We start from the raw sequence: 18,388 nt of genomic DNA, 5'->3' as shown, positions 1-18,388 counted from the left end.
CACACCAGATGTAGTACCTAATCTTTTCTTTAATGAAGTGCCCAGTCTCCTGCGGAGCCCGTCTATTCCCCATGGTCCTTACGGAGTACCCAGCATCCACTAGGACGTCAGAGAAATTACATTACTTCGTTACTAAAGTAAACCCTCTCCTTGTGGTAAAAGAGGGGGTTTCGTAACTTCTAACACTTCCTTTATACCTAAAACATGTTTTGAATGCTTTTTTGCTAACTTAGGACATATTCCCCTGGAATCACTAGTGTCGACACAGGAATCAGAGTCCGTGTCAGTATCAGTTTGTACTACTTGTGCAAATTTGTATGTGACCCAGAAAGGTCCATGTGGATGAAAGGCAGAACTATTAAAAATCACATCTTCAACAGATTATTTTCATTTTCTGTATGAGATTCAGTCCAACCTCTTACTGATATGATTCACACTATCATGTAACCTTTCACCCAGTCAGGCTCTTGGTGTCCTATTACACCTCTGTGTCCCTAACATGTCTCCACAGAGTTCCCTGCCACAGACATGTCACACACGTGCACAGCCACACCAGACACTCCGGGACTTATAGGGGAAAGACCCACAGTAAAATCTGTCAGAGGGACACAGATAGGATTTGCCAGTTCACAACCCAGCGCCAGTAACACAATGTCTGAACACAAAATGCCCACTGACATGCAGCGCTTTATAATGTTAATCACACAATTATATAGCACCAAATTCAGTGGCCCCCCTAATTTTGCACCCTGATACTTGTTCAGTGGAGGAGGACCAGTGTTGTCTCTGCAGCCTAAGGAGAGAGAGAGAGAAAATGGCGCTGAGCAGTGAGCTGGCTGACTGAGGAGGAAGCTGCACTCTTCAATGGTGTGTTTCTCCTCAGCTTTTATGAGGTAATTTTTAACACTGGCGGGGGTAGGACTGTGCCTCAGCAACTCATGCCCCTTATTTATGCCAGTATCCATAGGTTTCATGGAACCCCCCCCCTCCCCCACAGTGCCTGTGTATGTGTGGGCAACATGGCGCGCTGCGCTCCCGCCAGCCACGCAGTACCTCAGCCGTCACTTTACTTGATTGAAGATCTATCTTCTTACACTCACCTGTCTTCTGACTTCTGGCTCTGTGAGGGGGGTGACGGCGTGCTGTGGGAGTGAGCATCTAGGCACGGCTAGCGTTCAGTTCCCTTCAGGAGCTAATGGTGTCCCGTCAGCCAGAAGCAGAGCCATGAAACTCTTTAGGAAGTTGGTTCCTACTTCTGCCCCCTCAGTCTCACGAAGCAGGAAGACTGTTGCCAGCAGTTCTCCCTGAAAATAAAAAACCTAACATAAGTCTTTTCAGAGAAACTCAGAGCTCCCCTGGAGTGCATCCAGTCTGCCTGGGCACATTTCTAAAACTGAGGTCTGGAGGAGGGGCATAGAGGGAGGAGCCAGTTCACACCCTTGAAAAGTCTTAGTGCCCATGGCTCCTGTGGAACCGTCTATACCCCATGGTACTGAAGTGGATCCTAGCATCCCCTAGGACATATGAGAAATAATAATACACGAGTAACCTGTTTGCCCGCCAAACGGCACTTTTACTGATAGCGCCCATCAGCTTGGTTGGCACTAATGGGAGCAATAGGGAACATTAATTGAATATTGCCCTTGCGATCTCCCATCACTTACAATGGGAGATCGAGGGGAGATAACAATCGAATTCCCCCGTGTAAATATGGATTAATGTATGCGAAAAAACAGGACTCGTCAGTGTGCCATTGTTCTGGAACAGGATAAGGACAGAAAATCAGATTCCGAGACCAAACTCACAGCACACACCTTATCAATATTCACGTATGGCAAGAGTAGTACCAATCGAAAGCCTACAAAAGGCAAATACCGACAATAATAAGTATGTTGTAGTATGTACTGCCAAGTTTCTAAGAAAGAAAAAAAAAAAAATAGACCACTGCTGCATTTAAACATGCAAGTCTGCCTCAATACAACCACAGCCCCAAAAATAACATCTTACCATGAGTTTGCTACAATAGGACATTTATATAGTCGTTTAGTGCAAGAAAATTTTTGCTGGTTCAGTGTTTAAAGCAAACTTTCCAACTTCTGTCCCTTTGGAATCAGGACATGCAGTGTCGGAGGCACGGCTGAAAAGAAAATGGAGCTTCAGGTAGAGGGGCGGGGGTCTCACGGCAAGGGGCATGGCCTACAACTTGGGGGCATGCCCAGTGCTCCTTGAGCTGCTGGACAGTCTCCAGCTCCTCTCCTTGTGCTAAAAGATGCTGTGCTGCTTTGCAAAGCAGAGCAGTGGTGACCACTACCTCTCCTAACTGCCCCCCCCCCCCCCCGCGGGATACTGCGATCCCCGCGGGAAGGATAGCGGGTCAGTGTCCAAGTAGTGGGATTGTCCCACTGAAATCTGGACAGTTGCGAGGTATGTTAAAGTCTACCCCAATACATGCACAGTGCAGGTATTTTTGGAGTGCTGGGTAAGAGGGGGTGGTATATAAGTCATTAACCAAACTATTTCAGCAAGTCAGTTCTGCAATCTCAGTTTTATTGCAAAGTGATGCTGAAACTATTCATAGGAAATAGGCAATAGACATACACTAGGATATCCAGTCTCCCAAGGGACATCCTTCCAGTTCCACCCATAGTAGCTTGACTGCCACTGTGCAGCAGCTCTGTGCACAGCTTTAGTGCACTTAGCCCCCTAAAGCTACAGTAACCAGGACACCATGGCAGGAATACAATAATTATTGAGTGCCCGATGGACCTATTCAATTGTTTTGCCAATCGGGCAGGAGTGTTGCAGGCATCCAACATCGATGGTCACACCCTCCTGGAGGTGGCAAACAAATGTGCAAAAAAATTGGGCTTTGGAGCTCCAGAACTTCAGTTTCAGCAGCACACCCAATAGTTTAGACAGATCTAGCATTTAGACGTGACATGTGCAATACTTAGTGTGTTCCCTATCCATCAGCAAAAAAAAATAAAAAAAAATAATCGTCATCTGTCGGGTGCCCATCACTTACGGGCGTGTGAGAAATGACTGAATTTCTCCCAATGTCACTTGTCTGCTGAAAAACAGCAAAGTACTCAAAATATTGGACATGTGAGCAAATCTGAATATATTTTCCCCAAACACTACACTAAAATGATAGAAGGAAAATTAAAAAAGTAAACAAACCAAATATTTGTTACAAAAGAGCCCATAAATGTATCAATATTTAAAAAGCAAGTGTTTAAAATAAGAATTTACTTACCGATAATTCTATTTCTCATAGTCCGTAGTGGATGCTGGGGACTCCGAAAGGACCATGGGGAATAGCGGCTCCGCAGGAGACTGGGCACAAAGTAAAAGCTTTAGGACTAGCTGGTGTGCACTGGCTCCTCCCCCTATGACCCTCCTCCAAGCCTCAGTTAGGATACTGTGCCCGGACGAGCGTACACAATAAGGAAGGATTTTGAATCCCGGGTAAGACTCATACCAGCCACACCAATCACACCGTACAACTTGTGATCTGAACCCAGTTAACAGCATGATAACAGAAGGAGCCTCTGAAAAGATGGCTCACAACAACAATAACCCGATTTTTGTAACAATAACTATGTACAAGTAATGCAGACAATCCGCACTTGGGATGGGCGCCCAGCATCCACTACGGACTATGAGAAATAGAATTATCGGTAAGTAAATTCTTATTTTTTCTAACGTCCTAGTGGATGCTGGGGACTCCGAAAGGACCATGGGGATTATACCAAAGCTCCCAAACAGGCGGGAGAGTGCGGATGACTCTGCAGCACCGAATGAGAGAACTCCAGGTCCTCCTCAGCCAGGGTATCAAATTTGTAGAATTTAGCAAACGTGTTTGCCCCTGACCAAGTAGCTGCTCGGCAAAGTTGTAAAGCCGAGACCCCTCGGGCAGCCGCCCAAGATGAGCCCACTTTCCGTGTGGAATGGGCTTTTACAGATTTTGGCTGTGGCAGGCCTGCCACAGAATGTGCAAGCTGAATTGTACAACAAATCCAACGAGCAATCGTCTGCTTAGAAGCAGGCGCACCCAGCTTGCTGGGTGCATACAGGATAAACAGCGAATCAGATTTTCTGACTCCAGCCGTCCTGGAAACATATTTTCAGGGCCCTGACTACGTCCAGCAACTTGGAATCCTCCAAGTCCCTAGTAGCCGCAGGCACCACAATAGGCTGGTTTAAGTGAAATGCTGAAACCACCTTAGGAAGAAATTGAGGACAAGTCCTCAATTCTGCCCTGTCCGTATGAAAAATTAGGTAAGGGCTTTTATAGGATAAAGCCGCCAATTCTGAGACACGCCTGGCTGAAGCCAGGGCTAACAGCATTACCACTTTCCATGTGAGATATTTTAAGTCCACAGTGGTGAGTGGTTCAAACCAATGTGATTTTAGGAATCCCAAAACTACATTGAGATCCCAAGGTGCCACTGGAGGCACAAAAGGAGGCTGTATATGCAGTACTCCCTTGACGAACGTCTGAACTTCAGGAACAGAAGCCAGTTCTTTTTGGAAGAATATTGACAGGGCCGAAATTTGAACCTTAATGGACCCTAATTTGAGGCCCATAGACAGTCCTGTTTGCAGGAAACGACCCAGTTGAAATTCCTCTGTAGGGGCCTTCCTGGCCTCGCACCACGCAACATATTTACGCCAAATACGGTGATAATGTTGTATGGTTACATCCTTCCTGGCTTTGATCAGGGTAGGGATGACTTCATCCGGAATGCCTTTTTCCTTCAGGATCCGGCGTTCAACCGCCATGCCGTCAAACGCAGCCGCGGTAAGTCTTGGAACAGACATGGTCCCTGCTGGAGCAGGTCCTTTCTTAGAGGTAGAGGCCACGGGTCTTCCGTGAGCATCTCTTGAATTTCCGGGTACCAAGTCCTTCTTGGCCAATCCGGAGCCACGAGTATAGTCTTTACTCCTCTCCTTATGATTCTCAGTACTTTTGGTATGAGAGGAAGAGGAGGGAACACATACACTGACTGGTACACCCACGGTGTTACCAGAGCGTCCACAGCTATTGCCCGAGGGTCCCTTGACCTGGCGCAATATCTGTCCAGTTTTTTGTTGAGGCGGGACGCCATCATGTCCACCTTTGGTTTTTCCCAACGGTTCACAATCATGTGGAAGACTTCTGGGTGAAGTCCCCACTCCCCCGGGTGAAGATCGTGTCTGCTGAGGACGTCTGCTTCCCAGTTGTCCACTCCCGGAATGAACACTGCTGACAGTGCTATCACATGATTCTCCGCCCAGCGAAGAATCCTTGCCACTTCCATCATTGCCCTCCTGCTTCTTGTGCCGCCCTGTCTGTTTACGTGGGCGACTGCCGTGATGTTGTCCGACTGGACCAACACCGGCTGACCCTGAAGCAGAGGTCTTGCCTGACTTAGGGCATTGTAAATGGCCCTTAGTTCCAGGATATTTATGTGAAGTGACGTTTCCATGCTTGACCACAAGCCCTGGAAATTTCTTCCCTGTGTGACTGCTCCCCAGCCTCTCAAGCTGGCATCCGTGGTCACCAGGACCCAATCCTGAATACCGAATCTGCGGCCCTCTAGGAGATGAGCACTCTGTAACCACCACAGGAGAGACACCCTTGTCCTTGGAGACAGGGTTATCCGCTGATGCATTTGAAGATGCGATCCGGACCATTTGTCCAGCAGATCCCACTGAAAAGTTCTTGCGTGGAATCTGCCGAATGGATTTGCTTCGTAAGAAGCCACCATCTTTCCCAGGACCCTTGTGCATTGATGTACTGACACTTGGCCTGGTCTTAGGAGGTTTCTGACTAGGTCGGATAACTCCTTGGCTTTCTCCTCCGGGAGAAACACCTTTTTCTGTACTGTGTCCAGAATCATCCCTAGGAACAGCAGACGTGTCGTCGGAATCAGCTGCGATTTTGGAATATTTAGAATCCATCCGTGCTGTCGTAGTACTACTTGAGATAGTGCTACTCCGACCTCTAACTGTTCTCTGGACCTTGCCCTTATCAGGAGATCGTCCAAGTAAGGGATAATTAAGACGCCTTTTCTTCGAAGAAGAATCATCATTTCGGCCATTACCTTGGTAAAGACCCGGGGTGCCGTGGACAATCCAAACGGCAGCGTCTAAAACTGATAGTGACAGTTCTGTACCACAAACCTTAGGTACCCTTGGTGAGAAGGGCAAATTGGGACATGGAGGTAAGCATCCTTGATGTCCAGAGACACCATATAGTCCCCTTCTTCCAGGTTCGCTATCACTGCTCTGAGTGACTCCATCTTGAACTTGAACCTTTTTATGTAAGTGTTCAAGGATTTCAGATTTAAAATGGGTCTCACCGAGCCGTCCGGCTTCGGTACCACAAACAGCGTGGAATAATACCCCTTTCCCTGTTGTAGGAGGGGTACCTTGATTATCACCTGCTGGGAATACAGCTTGTGAATGGCTTCCAATACCGCCTCCCTGTCGGGGGGAGACGTTGGTAAAGCAGACTTCAGGAACCGGCGAGGGGGAGACGTCTCGAATTCCAATTTGTACCCCTGAGATACTACCTGCAGGATCCAGGGGTCCACTTGCGAGTGTGCCCACTGCGCGCTGAAATTCTTGAGACGGGCCACCACCGTGCCTGAGTTCGCTTGTAAGGCCCCAGCGTCATGCTGAGGACTTGGCAGAAGCGGGGGAGGGCTTCTGTTCGTGGGAAGAGGCTGTTTGCTGCAGTCTTTTTCCCCTTCCTCTGCCCCGGGGCAGATATGAGTGGCCTTTTTCCCGCTTGCCCTTATGGGGACGAAAGGACTGAGCCTGAAAAGACGGTATCTTTTTCTGCTGCGAGGTGACTTGGGGTAAAAAGGTGGATTTTCCAGCCGTTGCCGTGGCCACCAGGTCCGATAGACCGACCCCAAATAACTCCTCCCCTTTATACGGCAATACTTCCATATGCCGTTTGGAATCCGCATCCCCTGACCACTGTCGCGTCCATAATCCTCTTCTGGCAGAAATGGACATCGCACTTACTCTTGATGCCAGAGTGCAAATATCCCTCTGTGCATCTCGCATATATAGAAATGCATCCTTTAAATGCTCTATAGTCAATAATATATTGTCCCTGTCCAGGGTATCAATATTTTCAGTCAGGGAATCCGACCAAGCCACCCCAGCACTGCACTGCACATCCAGGCTGAGGCGATTGCTGGTCGCAGTATAATACCAGTATGTGTGTATATACTTTTAAGGATATTTTCCAGCTTCCTATCAGCTGGTTCCTTGAGGGCGGCCGTATCAGGGGACGGTAACGCCACTTGTTTTGATAAGCGTGTGAGCGCCTTATCTACGCTAGGGGGTGTTTCCCAACGTACCCTAACCTCTGGCGGGAAAGGGTATAATGCCAATAATTTTTTAGATGAGAACGAACTATATATATATATATATATATATATATATATATATATATATATATATATATATATATATATATATATATACATATATACATATATACATACACACAGGGATAACCTTATATAAGTGTTTTTCCCTAATATAGCTGCTGGATATATTAATATGCCAATTTAGTGCCCCCCCTCTCTTGTTTTACCCTGTTTCTGTTGTGCAGGACTGCAGGGGAGAGTCAGGGAGCCTTCCTCCAACGGAGCTGTGAGGAAAAAATGGCGCTTGTGTGCTGAGATAGGCCGCCGAAAAAGGGGCGGAGCCTTTCTCCCACTTTTTTGTGGAAAACTGGCAGGGGTTAAATACATCCATATAGCCCAGGAGCTATATGTGATGTATTTTTAGCCATTTAAGGTATTTTCATTGCATCCCAGGGCGCCCCCCCCCCCCCAGCACCCTGCACCCTCAGTGACCGGAGTGTGAAGTGTGCTGAGAGCAATGGCGCACAGCTGCGGTGCTGTGCGCTACCTTATTGAAGACAGGACGTCTTCTGCCGCCGATTTTCCGGACCTCTTCACTCTTCTGGCTCTGTAAGGGGGCCGGCGGCGCGGCTCCGGGACCCATCCATGGCTGGGCCTGTGATCGTCCCTCTGGAGCTAATGTCCAGTAGCCTAAGAAGCCCAATCCACTCTGCACGCAGGTGAGTTCGCTTCTTCTCCCCTTAGTCCCTCGATGCAGTGAGCCTATTGCCAGCAGGTCTCACTGAAAATAAAAAAAACCTATTTAAACTTTTACTCTAAGCAGCTCAGGAGAGCCACCTAGATTGCACCCTTCTCGTTCGGGCACAAAATCTTAACTGAGGCTTGGAGGAGGGTCATAGGGGGAGGAGCCAGTGCACACCAGCTAGTCCTAAAGCTTTTACTTTGTGCCCAGTCTCCTGCGGAGCCGCTATTCCCCATGGTCCTTTCGGAGTCCCCAGCATCCACTAGGACGTTAGAGAAAAGGGAATGTATCAATGATGGAGTTAGTAGATGGATATTAACTTAAAGTTGAGTGTTACCATGCAGAGCAATCGCTTCTCGGAAGGGCTGCAAATCAGTCTCTACAGATGAGCCAGTTTCTGATGGAGAAGCTCGGTTGGGGGATACAACAGTTAGTCTTGGGGGTGCACGTGAGTTTCTTGGAGGGGGAATTTTGCCACATAGAAAGCTGATCAAATCCTCTCTGCGAATAGTTCTCCGACGCTTTTTTACCCAGGCCAAAACATCCTTATTGCGTCGCTGATAACCAATCTGTAGTCCTAGATCAAAGCTCCGCTGATGGGCATCCACACTTTCTGCAATGTAAAAGGTAGAGCAAGTTACCATAAATTTCCATGAATATCTGTATGTGTTTTATGGGGTAAATTCAATGATCCCTTAATTTTCAATAACACAATGACACTTCAGACAGAGGGCCAAATGTATTAAGCTTTAAAAAGTGATAAAGTGGAGACTGCAAACGAGTGATAATGACCAGCTCTGGCTTTTTTTTCTTTTTTTTTCTCAAAACAGCCTGTAACATGCAGTTAGGAAGCAGATTTGCTTTCAGTCTCCACTTTCTTTATCACTTTTGAAATCTTAATACATTTGGGCCTTAAGTTAGTAAAACATCACTTAATTTCTGTGCTCATCCCATAGAGGTGTGAGCAAACATAAGCAATGTTTTAACTATTGAAAAATGTGTGCAGCTGAAGTTGTGGCTAACTGAACTTACCCTTACAGGGGAAATCCAAGTAGGTGCATCCAACTTGCACCTGGGGAGAGCAACTGTACGCCGCTCTTACAGTACCACCGGAGCTGCAGATTTTTGTTTGCAGCCTCAGAGCTGCAAGCAAAAGTGCACAAGTCTAGCCTTAGAAGGGTCAGCGAAGGGGGGAGTACAAGTGCCTCTTCCAGCAGTTACATGCCATCACAATTGCAACCGTTACACCCCCCCCCCCCCCCTCGAGCTGCTTGCACCAAATTGAATTCCTCCCTGAATATCAATTAAACATTTAAATGCATAAACATGGAGTCCACATGATCAGACAATGTTCCATACTTATATTTTGCTTCTATTCTACAAGAGTCAGACTGTCTACCCAAGCAAAATGTGTCAGCAAATGAAGACTACCCAATCTTAGTGCATTTACATTAAGGAGAAGTTTTTCCCTGTCTGTCCCTCTTGCTGATGTCAGGAACCAACCCACCCCTGAACTTCCTGAAATCCATCAGACAGGGAACCAGCTGGCCTATGCTTATTAGTAATGCTTATTTTCAGTTTCAGGTTGTTCCTCAACTTACTCAAGGTCTGATTCTGAGTGCACCTGGACAAGCCATTTTGAAATAAGTGGCTCAAATACATGTTTGCATGCAGGGTAAATATTAGCTGCTTTTGCATGTAGCCTACAAATTCAAGACAGCTTAATAGTTACACTACAATTCAGACTGGACACATGCCTCTCAAACCAAAACTCCTTGCACATTATAAGTCTGCCCCAACCGTAGCACAACATATTTCCAAAAGGTACACAGTTACTTGCCATTTTGTTTTACTCCCATCTCAGGCCCTCAATGTGATGATGCAATATTGTACATTAGCATGCTCTCTTATTTAGTCTTTGGGTGAGATTCAATTCTTGAGATGCTGGCAGCTAAGATGTTGGGCAAATGTAGCCATTCAATTTCAGCTCTGTTCAGACACGATGGCTGCCGGCATCTGCATTTCAACTTGCCACCCTCTGGGTTTGGCAAGCTAAAATGTGCAAAAAAAGTGACCCATTTGGGCACTCAAGCTGCACTTTTCACGAATGTACCCAGCACTTTGGTTGGGTTTGGTGCAATCACCCCCCCCCCCCCCTCCTCCAGATATGATAATCAATTGAATTCCACCCTTTGAGGTTGCAAAGCTTCCAGAACAAGTTCGGTTATTTAGAGAGGTCAATTATAATGCCCTGAAGAAATATTCAGGAATTAAATGGAGTGTTAAATAAAAACACCAAAATCACATTAATTCAGATTCAAAATATCTCAATACAGAGATGGTTTGTCTGTAAAGTGGTTTTCGTTATCACATGAACTGGTACAATTGTAATGGAGGTTCAATTTTTAGCTAAACCTGCCTGTTCTGTATTTTATAATCCTAGTCAATTTAGTGGCTCAGTGCCTGGATATGCTTGTCCCATGACTTTCAATTTCTGTAACATGACTCACTCTGCTATGTAAAAAGAGAGTCGCAACCACTAAGAAAAACATTTGGCATAGGCAAGATGCATAAAGCATTACTAAAATGTCCACATCATGCTGTCAAACAATGCAGCAACATACTGTAGAACTTACTGCACCAGAAACCTGTATGTCATAAGTTCATATTAAATGAGTATATATTTATTATATAAAGACAAAACCAGAATCTTGTTCAACCTATTAAGACAAAACATCTTCAGCAGAACGCAGTCTACTCCCAAGTTAATTGGCACACAACCTGTGTCTGGGTGGGGAAAGATTAGAATGAATATTTATACATCCCAAATCTTTTCAGTGAAGTTTGGTGGTTGGCCCAAAAGACACAGAAGCTGGAATGCCGAAAGGCACTTGCAAAACTATAAACACATTTGATACATGAATAAGTGACTAAATTAGAATTAAACAGGCATTACTGTTAAAAAAAAAAAAAATCTGTCAAGTGGTAGTTCAAGATGCATATGTCTGTTTATAGCACTATGGGGCAGATGTATTAAGCCTGGAGAAGTGATAAAACAGTGCTAAGTGGAAGGTATTAACGCACCAGCCAATCAGTTCCTAAATTTCAATTTACATATTGGAGCTGATTGGCTGATACGTTATCACCTTGCACTTATCACTGCTTTATCACTTCGAGGCTTAATCCATCTGCCCCTATATGTGGCAACTGCTTGCATTGTGAACAAATGGAAAAAATGTACTTGTTGCAAAGATAGCCACGACAACAAAGGTGGGTGTCCAATAAAAAAAAAAAAAAAAAAAAAAACAGCACAATCTCATTCATTGAAATTACTAACATTTCCCATAGCAGTACCTACAGTACACACCATTAATAAACCTCCAATGACTTCTGTAAGAATGTACACAAAAGGTGCACACAATGATCACAGAAGAAATCAGCTTGCATTACGCATTTAAATATAAAAGTTTGTCATGTAAAGTGTTAAAGAGCATCTCAGAATTTGGAAAACATTGTGAGTTGCTCTAGTCTGCACAATACCCTTACATATCAGTCAGGTCTTTAGACGACACAGTCTGCTAGCAAGAAAGCCATTAGCAGCAAATACAAAACTGAATGATGACAGCTGCAGCTCCACATGTAGGAGAACTTAATAGAACAATTAACACTAAAAAGGAAAATGACTACTTAATACACTAAAACTACATAAGACTTCACCTTAAAAAGAGTAATTTAAATTAAAAAGTTTAACAGACGAATACTTGCTTAGGGTGTAGTATGGTATGCCGGTGGCCGGGCTCCCGGCGACCAGCATACCGGCGCCGGGAACCCGACTACCGGCATACCGACAGTGTGGCGAGCACAAAGGAGCCCCTTGCGGGCTCGCTGCGCTCGCCACGCTGCGGGCACGGTGGCTCTTTATTCTCCCTCCAGGGGGGTCGTGGACCCCCACGAGGGAGAATAGCTGTCGGTATGCCGGGTGTCAGGATCCCGACACCGGTATACTGTGCGCCGGGATCCTGACATTCAGCATACTGAAGACCACCCCTTGGTTATACTACATAAACACCTTTTTATATGTTTTGATCCAAAATTTCCCCAGAAGTTATTTCCCTGTAATTTGAAACCTAAACCATTTGAAAACATTACATGTCAGCATAGAAACTGGCAGCAGTTTTGTCCTCCGAATCATTACTGTCCAGGACTAAAATGTCTAATTGAAAATAACGTTGGGATTTGTGAACTTTGGAGAAGAAACAGTCTCAAGCTGAACACACTATTGCAACATAAACCTAGCCGTCGATCTAATAGTGCGTGCACACTGGAAGATTAATTCTGCAGTAAGGCAGTTCCTTAACCAGTGGTACTATAAACGTACGGCATATAACTGAAGGCTAGCTGTGCAGTCAGAGGCATTAGAATGCCAGTTATCCTAGTAATGTCATCAGGAATTCCCTATGTGGAGAGGCCCACAAATGACATTAAAGGGGTAAACCATGACACTAACAATTAGGTACAGATAGCACCAGAAACAACATTGTTAGAGAGATCAGTCAGACTTCTCTCTATGTATAAAAGGTATGCAAAAAAAAGTTCACATCCTTCTCTTTTCCAGAGAAGATCATAGAAACAGAATTCGACAGCAGATAAGAACCACTTGGCCCATCTAGTCTGCCCCTTTTTTTGTATCCATATATTGCCACAACTCACCCCATACTCATGGAATTTTTGTATACAGTCCAGAAGTATGGTATATAGCCACAACTGATCCTACTCCGTAAGTGAGCGTGACATGCTTCTGTAGAATTTGGGGGGGGGGGGGGGGGGGGGGGGGCATACAAAAAAATAAATACAAATTTCACAATTGAGAACTGTCACACACAAAAAAAAAAAAATTTGACTGCAGCCTTCACAAAGGTCTTTCCCCGACATATCTGTCCAAGTGTAAATTGTGAACATGACAAGTGAAGAAAAAGTCCATGTTTTGTTTCTGAACCAGCATTGTTAAACGTTTTTCAGAATGCATATGGGCACTTTCCTTTTATTAAATTCATCCAACACTTCAGCACTTGTCTTATGTCAAGAGCACCAATTAGTTCTCACAACCGTTCCAAGCCTTTGTATGTAATAACCACTAGATTTTCAGCACTCTTGAGCTAACTGCTGTAGCGCAATTAGACATCAGAGGTGCACTAGGGATATGGGGGTAATTTAGCTACTCCCTGAACAGCAGGTGTCTGGAACAAACACCTGCCATTCCAATCCTTCAGTGAGAGAATTTACTAATGTATATGCACACCAGCCAGAGAGTTTTTTTTCTGCTGCATGTACAACTATAAAACCAAAAAGTAACAAAATTCTAACTATATATTTAAACAATGTTACACTAACCGGGAATATGCAATCATAGTGGGGAATTCAAATGTGAAAAGTCGGTTGGGTGTCTTTTTTTCTTATTAGATAGGAAAAAAAAACAGACACCAAACTGACTTTTCAAACATTTGAATTCCCCCCATAGTCTCATGATTGCAAACAGGTAGCTACCCTCTAATATGCTAGTCATTTTCATGTTCCCACAAGATAAAACTAAACTATTAAAATACTGAACTTACTGCGGTTAGCAAATCACTACATGCATTTATATATGCACACGGTACTATCATAAACCCTCCCGCACTGACACTTAAGGGTCAGTCCAATTAGGTGTGAAGGGTGCAGCACTGAAACACCATGGTAATGCATCGTGTCCTGCACTGTCCGAACTTGCACAAAAGTAGTTCTGCGCAAGTTCAGGCTGCCGTAAAGCGTCTGTTGCAGGGGGCAAAGATTTTTCCCATGGAATTGGATTAACCCCTTTGTATGAACAATGTTCGGGTAAAGCCTACATTAAAGGTCAAGTCACTGCACTAGAATGAACATCTCCCCATACAAAAATACAGACCAAGCACCTACAGAACAGCTGCAACATAACATGAAGCCATTACCCTAGATCAGAGGTTCTCAAACTCGGTCCTCAGGACCCCACACAGTGCATGTTTTGCAGGTAACCCAGCAGGTGCACAGGTGTATTAATTACTCACTGACACATTGTAAAAGGTCCACAGGTGGAGCTAATTATTTCACTTGCAATTCTGTGAGGAGACCTGCAAAGCATGCACTGTGTGGGGTCCTGAGGACCGAGTTTGAGAACCTATGCCCTAGATCACACATCTACATACATGTATCCACAGTCAAAATGAAATATATATATATATATATATATATATATATATATATATATATATATATATTTTACACATATACACACACACACACACACACACACATACATATATTCTCTCTATCCACTGTATCTATATATCTCTATCCACGCACACTACATGAAGCTATGCCCCTACAGACTAGTTCCACGATATAACGATACGACCCCTGAAGCAGTACCTCTATATATATTGGTGACAGCTGTTGCAGCGTTCTGGAAGGGGACCCACAGTGACAGTCCCTGCTGCTGGCACACGCGATCTGCAAGAGAAACCAGAATGAGCCACATGTAAACACAAACATACAGCTATAGCCCGTGCACCGCGGCCATGTTTAGCTTCGCCATTTTGATAATCCGGGTCAGTCCCCTAGGTCGGCTCCTGTAAGAGGGTGGATGCCGGGAGTCACAGGCCTCGGTGGGCAGACACGGCAGAATCCGAGGCCTGTCGGTCTGCAAGGAAGGTTGTGATAAGAGGCCGGTTACGGGCATAGAGGGGGAGGAAAGAGGACGGGGCCGCGTTACTCACAATAGAGGTGTAACGCCATTTTGTATGAGGGAACAGCCCCGTTACCGGACAGAGGCATACGCTGCGGCAGGGCGGAGGGCAATGAGAGAGGGACAGCGGGGAAGGAACGGCCAGGAGTGGGATTCCCCAGCTGTCAGCCGCCCGGAGTCTCCGCAACCTCGCAGAGCACCGCCCCGCGCACACATGCTGCGGGTGACACACAGCACAATAGGGCGTCAGAGGGAGGCCGCGGGGAGGAACGCTCCGGTACAGCGCTGTGTATACGCTGGTGATATAGCCCTCCGCCATTTTGTTTTCCTCGTCTGTGTTTCTGGGCGAGGTGGGGGCTGCGGACCTCCGTGCCTCAGCCTCCGAGGAGCCCTCCTAGACCGCAGCCTCGCCCCGTTCGCTTCGCCCCTCGGTACTGACCTTTGTAAAGCTGCGCCACGGCGGTGGCAGAGTTCTGGAAGAGGTGCCAGAGTTTCTGCTGACTCTGCTCGGCCTCCTCCTCCGCCGGCTCTTCCTGTTCGGCCTCGGCCAGGCACTGCCGCTCCCACTTGGTGAACCAGTGCTCGGGTCCGTGTTCCTGGATCTCCGCCTCGCCCTCCTCTTTCTTGTCCTCCATTCTACCCCCGAGATCCTTCACTCTGGATTTCCCTCCGCCCCCCCCTTGCACTCGGCGTCGCCCCCTCCGCTGCTCCGTGCTCCCGGGCGGGGGCCAGCGAGGGCGCTGAGCGCTTCCGCCTCCCCACGCCCTATACAGAGTCCGTGTCAGGCACAATACGAGCAGCAGCCCCGCCGGTTACCTCACCCCCATGGTGCTTCTGTGCTGACTCCAAACAAACTGAACCTGTGACGCTGCTGACCTGACACTAAGTGTTAGCTCAGGAAACCTTGCTAGCACCATAGCCCCGCCCATAACCGTCTCCGCCGACTGCTACTGGCTAATGCATAGCTTTGAACTCCAACGGTATTTTTTCATAGGGCAGAATTGGCGACGTCAATATAGGGTGGTGAACCTCAAGCTTGGTTGCTTCACATAAATCTGACAGCACTGCGCATGCGCGGGGGGTGTCTCCCTGTTGTTATGGATGTCAGCGGCGCAGCAGCAGATACATACACTCAGTGAAGCGATGTGCTGCTCTTTATATTCATTGTTAGCAAATTGCTGGGAATGCACACTATAGTGAAAAGCTTATATAGTAATTAATTCCCAGCTAAATATTAAGTAGTAAAATCATTAGTGTCAAATCTTCTGGTTACAGAATAATCTCTACTGAAAAACAGCCGAAATTTGTGTGACAGGTTGGATATGCTGAGTCTCCACGTTCGAAGAAGACAATAGGGATTACTAGGCACAGCACCTAATACAACGTGAAGGTGTGAAATGATTTAAAAAAGGTAGCATATCGCCTCATCACAAATTCAAGAAGAAAAACTAAAAGAAAATGAGCAGTGTTTATTAACAGTTATAATTTAGAGAGATTAAACAGTATTAAAATAGCAGCCTGAGGGGCATTAAAAAACAAAAGATATTGAGACAGGTGTAACGAAATATGGTATCAAACTTTCTTTATGTTGACTCTGGACACTAACCTGTAGAGAGACAGGTACATGCAAATAAAATCCATACAGTAGTCTGAAACTACATGATTGAGCTGCATTGCTTTGCATTTCGGGGTTTAGCAAACCCCTTTAAATTCACTTACTTTGAGGTAAATTTCAGCGCACAGTGGATAATGGGGGTAATTCCAAGTTGATCGCAGCAGGAAATTTTTTAGCAGTTGGGCAAAACCATGTGCACTGCAGGGGGGCAGATATAACATTTGCAGAGAGAGTTAGATTTGGGTGGGTTATTTTATTTCTGTGCAGGGTAAATACTGGCTGCTTTATTTTTACACTGCAATTTAGATTGCAGATTGAACACACCACACCCAAATCTAACTCTCTCTGTACATGTTATATCTGCCTCCCCTGCAGTGCACATGGTTTTGCCCAATTGCTAACAGAATTCCTGCTGCGATCAATTTGGAATTACCCCCAATATCTTTGTAAACTGGGAAGAGTTGTTCTCCTATTAAGGAGTACCTCCGTATAACATGCAATTAAACCATATAAAAAGGCCAAAATTAGTGCATTATTTCTTTAATAGTGTAATTGAAAATATTTAAAACATGACAGGTTCAAACAATTTTCTTCCAAATAGGAACCAGAATGAAGTTATATGAGAGTAGTGGTAAGCAGTTCTATTTTTCAGCAGGAACTCAGGGGTCTGAGGGGTGAATGTATGACCTGTCGTTAGTGGAGAGAAACAGCATCAGCACAAGTTATGTGCACTAATACCACTTCTCCCCCATGTATCCATGTATCACAGCAGCGGTGTGGGATCAGTGACAAGTGCACTATGCACCCCTGTCCATATCGGCGCTGCTATCTAACATATAGCACTCCGATATGAGGGGGCAATGTTTGAACGGTCAGCATCGATAGCTGCAGGTGGTAATTCCCCATCTCCACAGTGCAGGGGATATCGCGTGAGTAGCGAAATCCTGTGCATGCACAGATGAGCTGGCAAGACAAGGAGGCATAGCGCATCAGCACTGAGCTGATACGCTGTGTGCTCAGGGGGGGCAGCGCCGGAGGGTGGAGTTTGCAGTCCTCTGCTTCAGCAGACAAGATGTTAATACATCTTGTCGATGTCCCTTCCTGCTTCGCCTCTGTAATGAGGTGAAGCAGGAAGTGTTATAGCAGCACGATCCGTGCAGCTATAATGCATTTACCCTTCAGTTCCTGAACCTTTCATTAAATATGGCATAATCAGGAATTGGGTTCCTGAACCTGTCCTGGGCCAAAATGTATTTTGTACAAGATAAGTTTTAATTTTAAAGTCCATTTTGAGTGCTTTCTTTTCTTAACACTATCTATCTATCTAATCACTTTTTTAATAGCTCCACCCCTACACCCGTATTTCCTGATTTTTATTTTTTTTTCCAGAAAAAATGTATTGGTGGTGCTGGTAAATAAAGTAAGAAAGCTCCGGATCCTCCTGCCCTTTAGGTCCCGTAAGATACCGGAGTTCTAATAACAGGCTCCTCCACAGAAGTTCCACAATGAAAGATCCAAATGATACACCACACACAAAGGGGCTGAGTTGCACATTTTGTGTTCACCGATGCAAGTGGTGAGTTTTTGTATAGATGTGTATTTAATACCTTATGTATGTTTATCCTATTCTGAGTTGACTGCAACTTGGCCAGATCTGCTCTATAGGGCATTTCGGGAAATGAACTGAGCAGTGACGATGCAATTGCACATATCAAACTTGACTTGTGAGAGTGCTTTGGCATGTATCAAAAGCTCTGTGCGTTTCTGAATTGTGGGTATAAGGAAGGGAAGCCTGTTTCTGACATATCTCTTGTATCTAGCTTGGGGCTGGTACGAGGGCAGATACTAATGATTATGGTTGTGGTGGCCGCGTAAGATCAACGGGCAACACAGGTTTCCAC

General features: G+C 45.6%; 1 protein-coding gene across 1 annotated transcript in view; it reads right to left on the bottom strand.

Annotated features, from left to right (window-relative positions):
• The window catches only part of HAPSTR1 (HUWE1 associated protein modifying stress responses), a 67,816-nt gene extending 52,031 nt beyond the window's left edge, over positions 1-15,785 (bottom strand). Inside the window, exons 1-3 of the mRNA XM_063934276.1 lie at positions 15,312-15,785; positions 14,557-14,637; positions 8,453-8,728 (exon numbers count right to left, since the gene is read on the bottom strand). Of these exons, the coding sequence (XP_063790346.1) occupies positions 8,453-8,728; positions 14,557-14,637; positions 15,312-15,507 (553 nt within the window). The 5' untranslated portion in view covers positions 15,508-15,785. The remainder of the gene's footprint in view (positions 1-8,452; positions 8,729-14,556; positions 14,638-15,311) is intronic.
• Between the last annotated feature and the right edge of the window lie 2,603 nt (positions 15,786-18,388).

Source organism: Pseudophryne corroboree, chromosome 7, assembly GCF_028390025.1.
Source record: "Pseudophryne corroboree isolate aPseCor3 chromosome 7, aPseCor3.hap2, whole genome shotgun sequence".
Classification (NCBI taxonomy): Eukaryota; Metazoa; Chordata; class Amphibia; order Anura; family Myobatrachidae; genus Pseudophryne; species Pseudophryne corroboree.
This window is presented reverse-complemented; position numbering and strand designations above follow the sequence as displayed.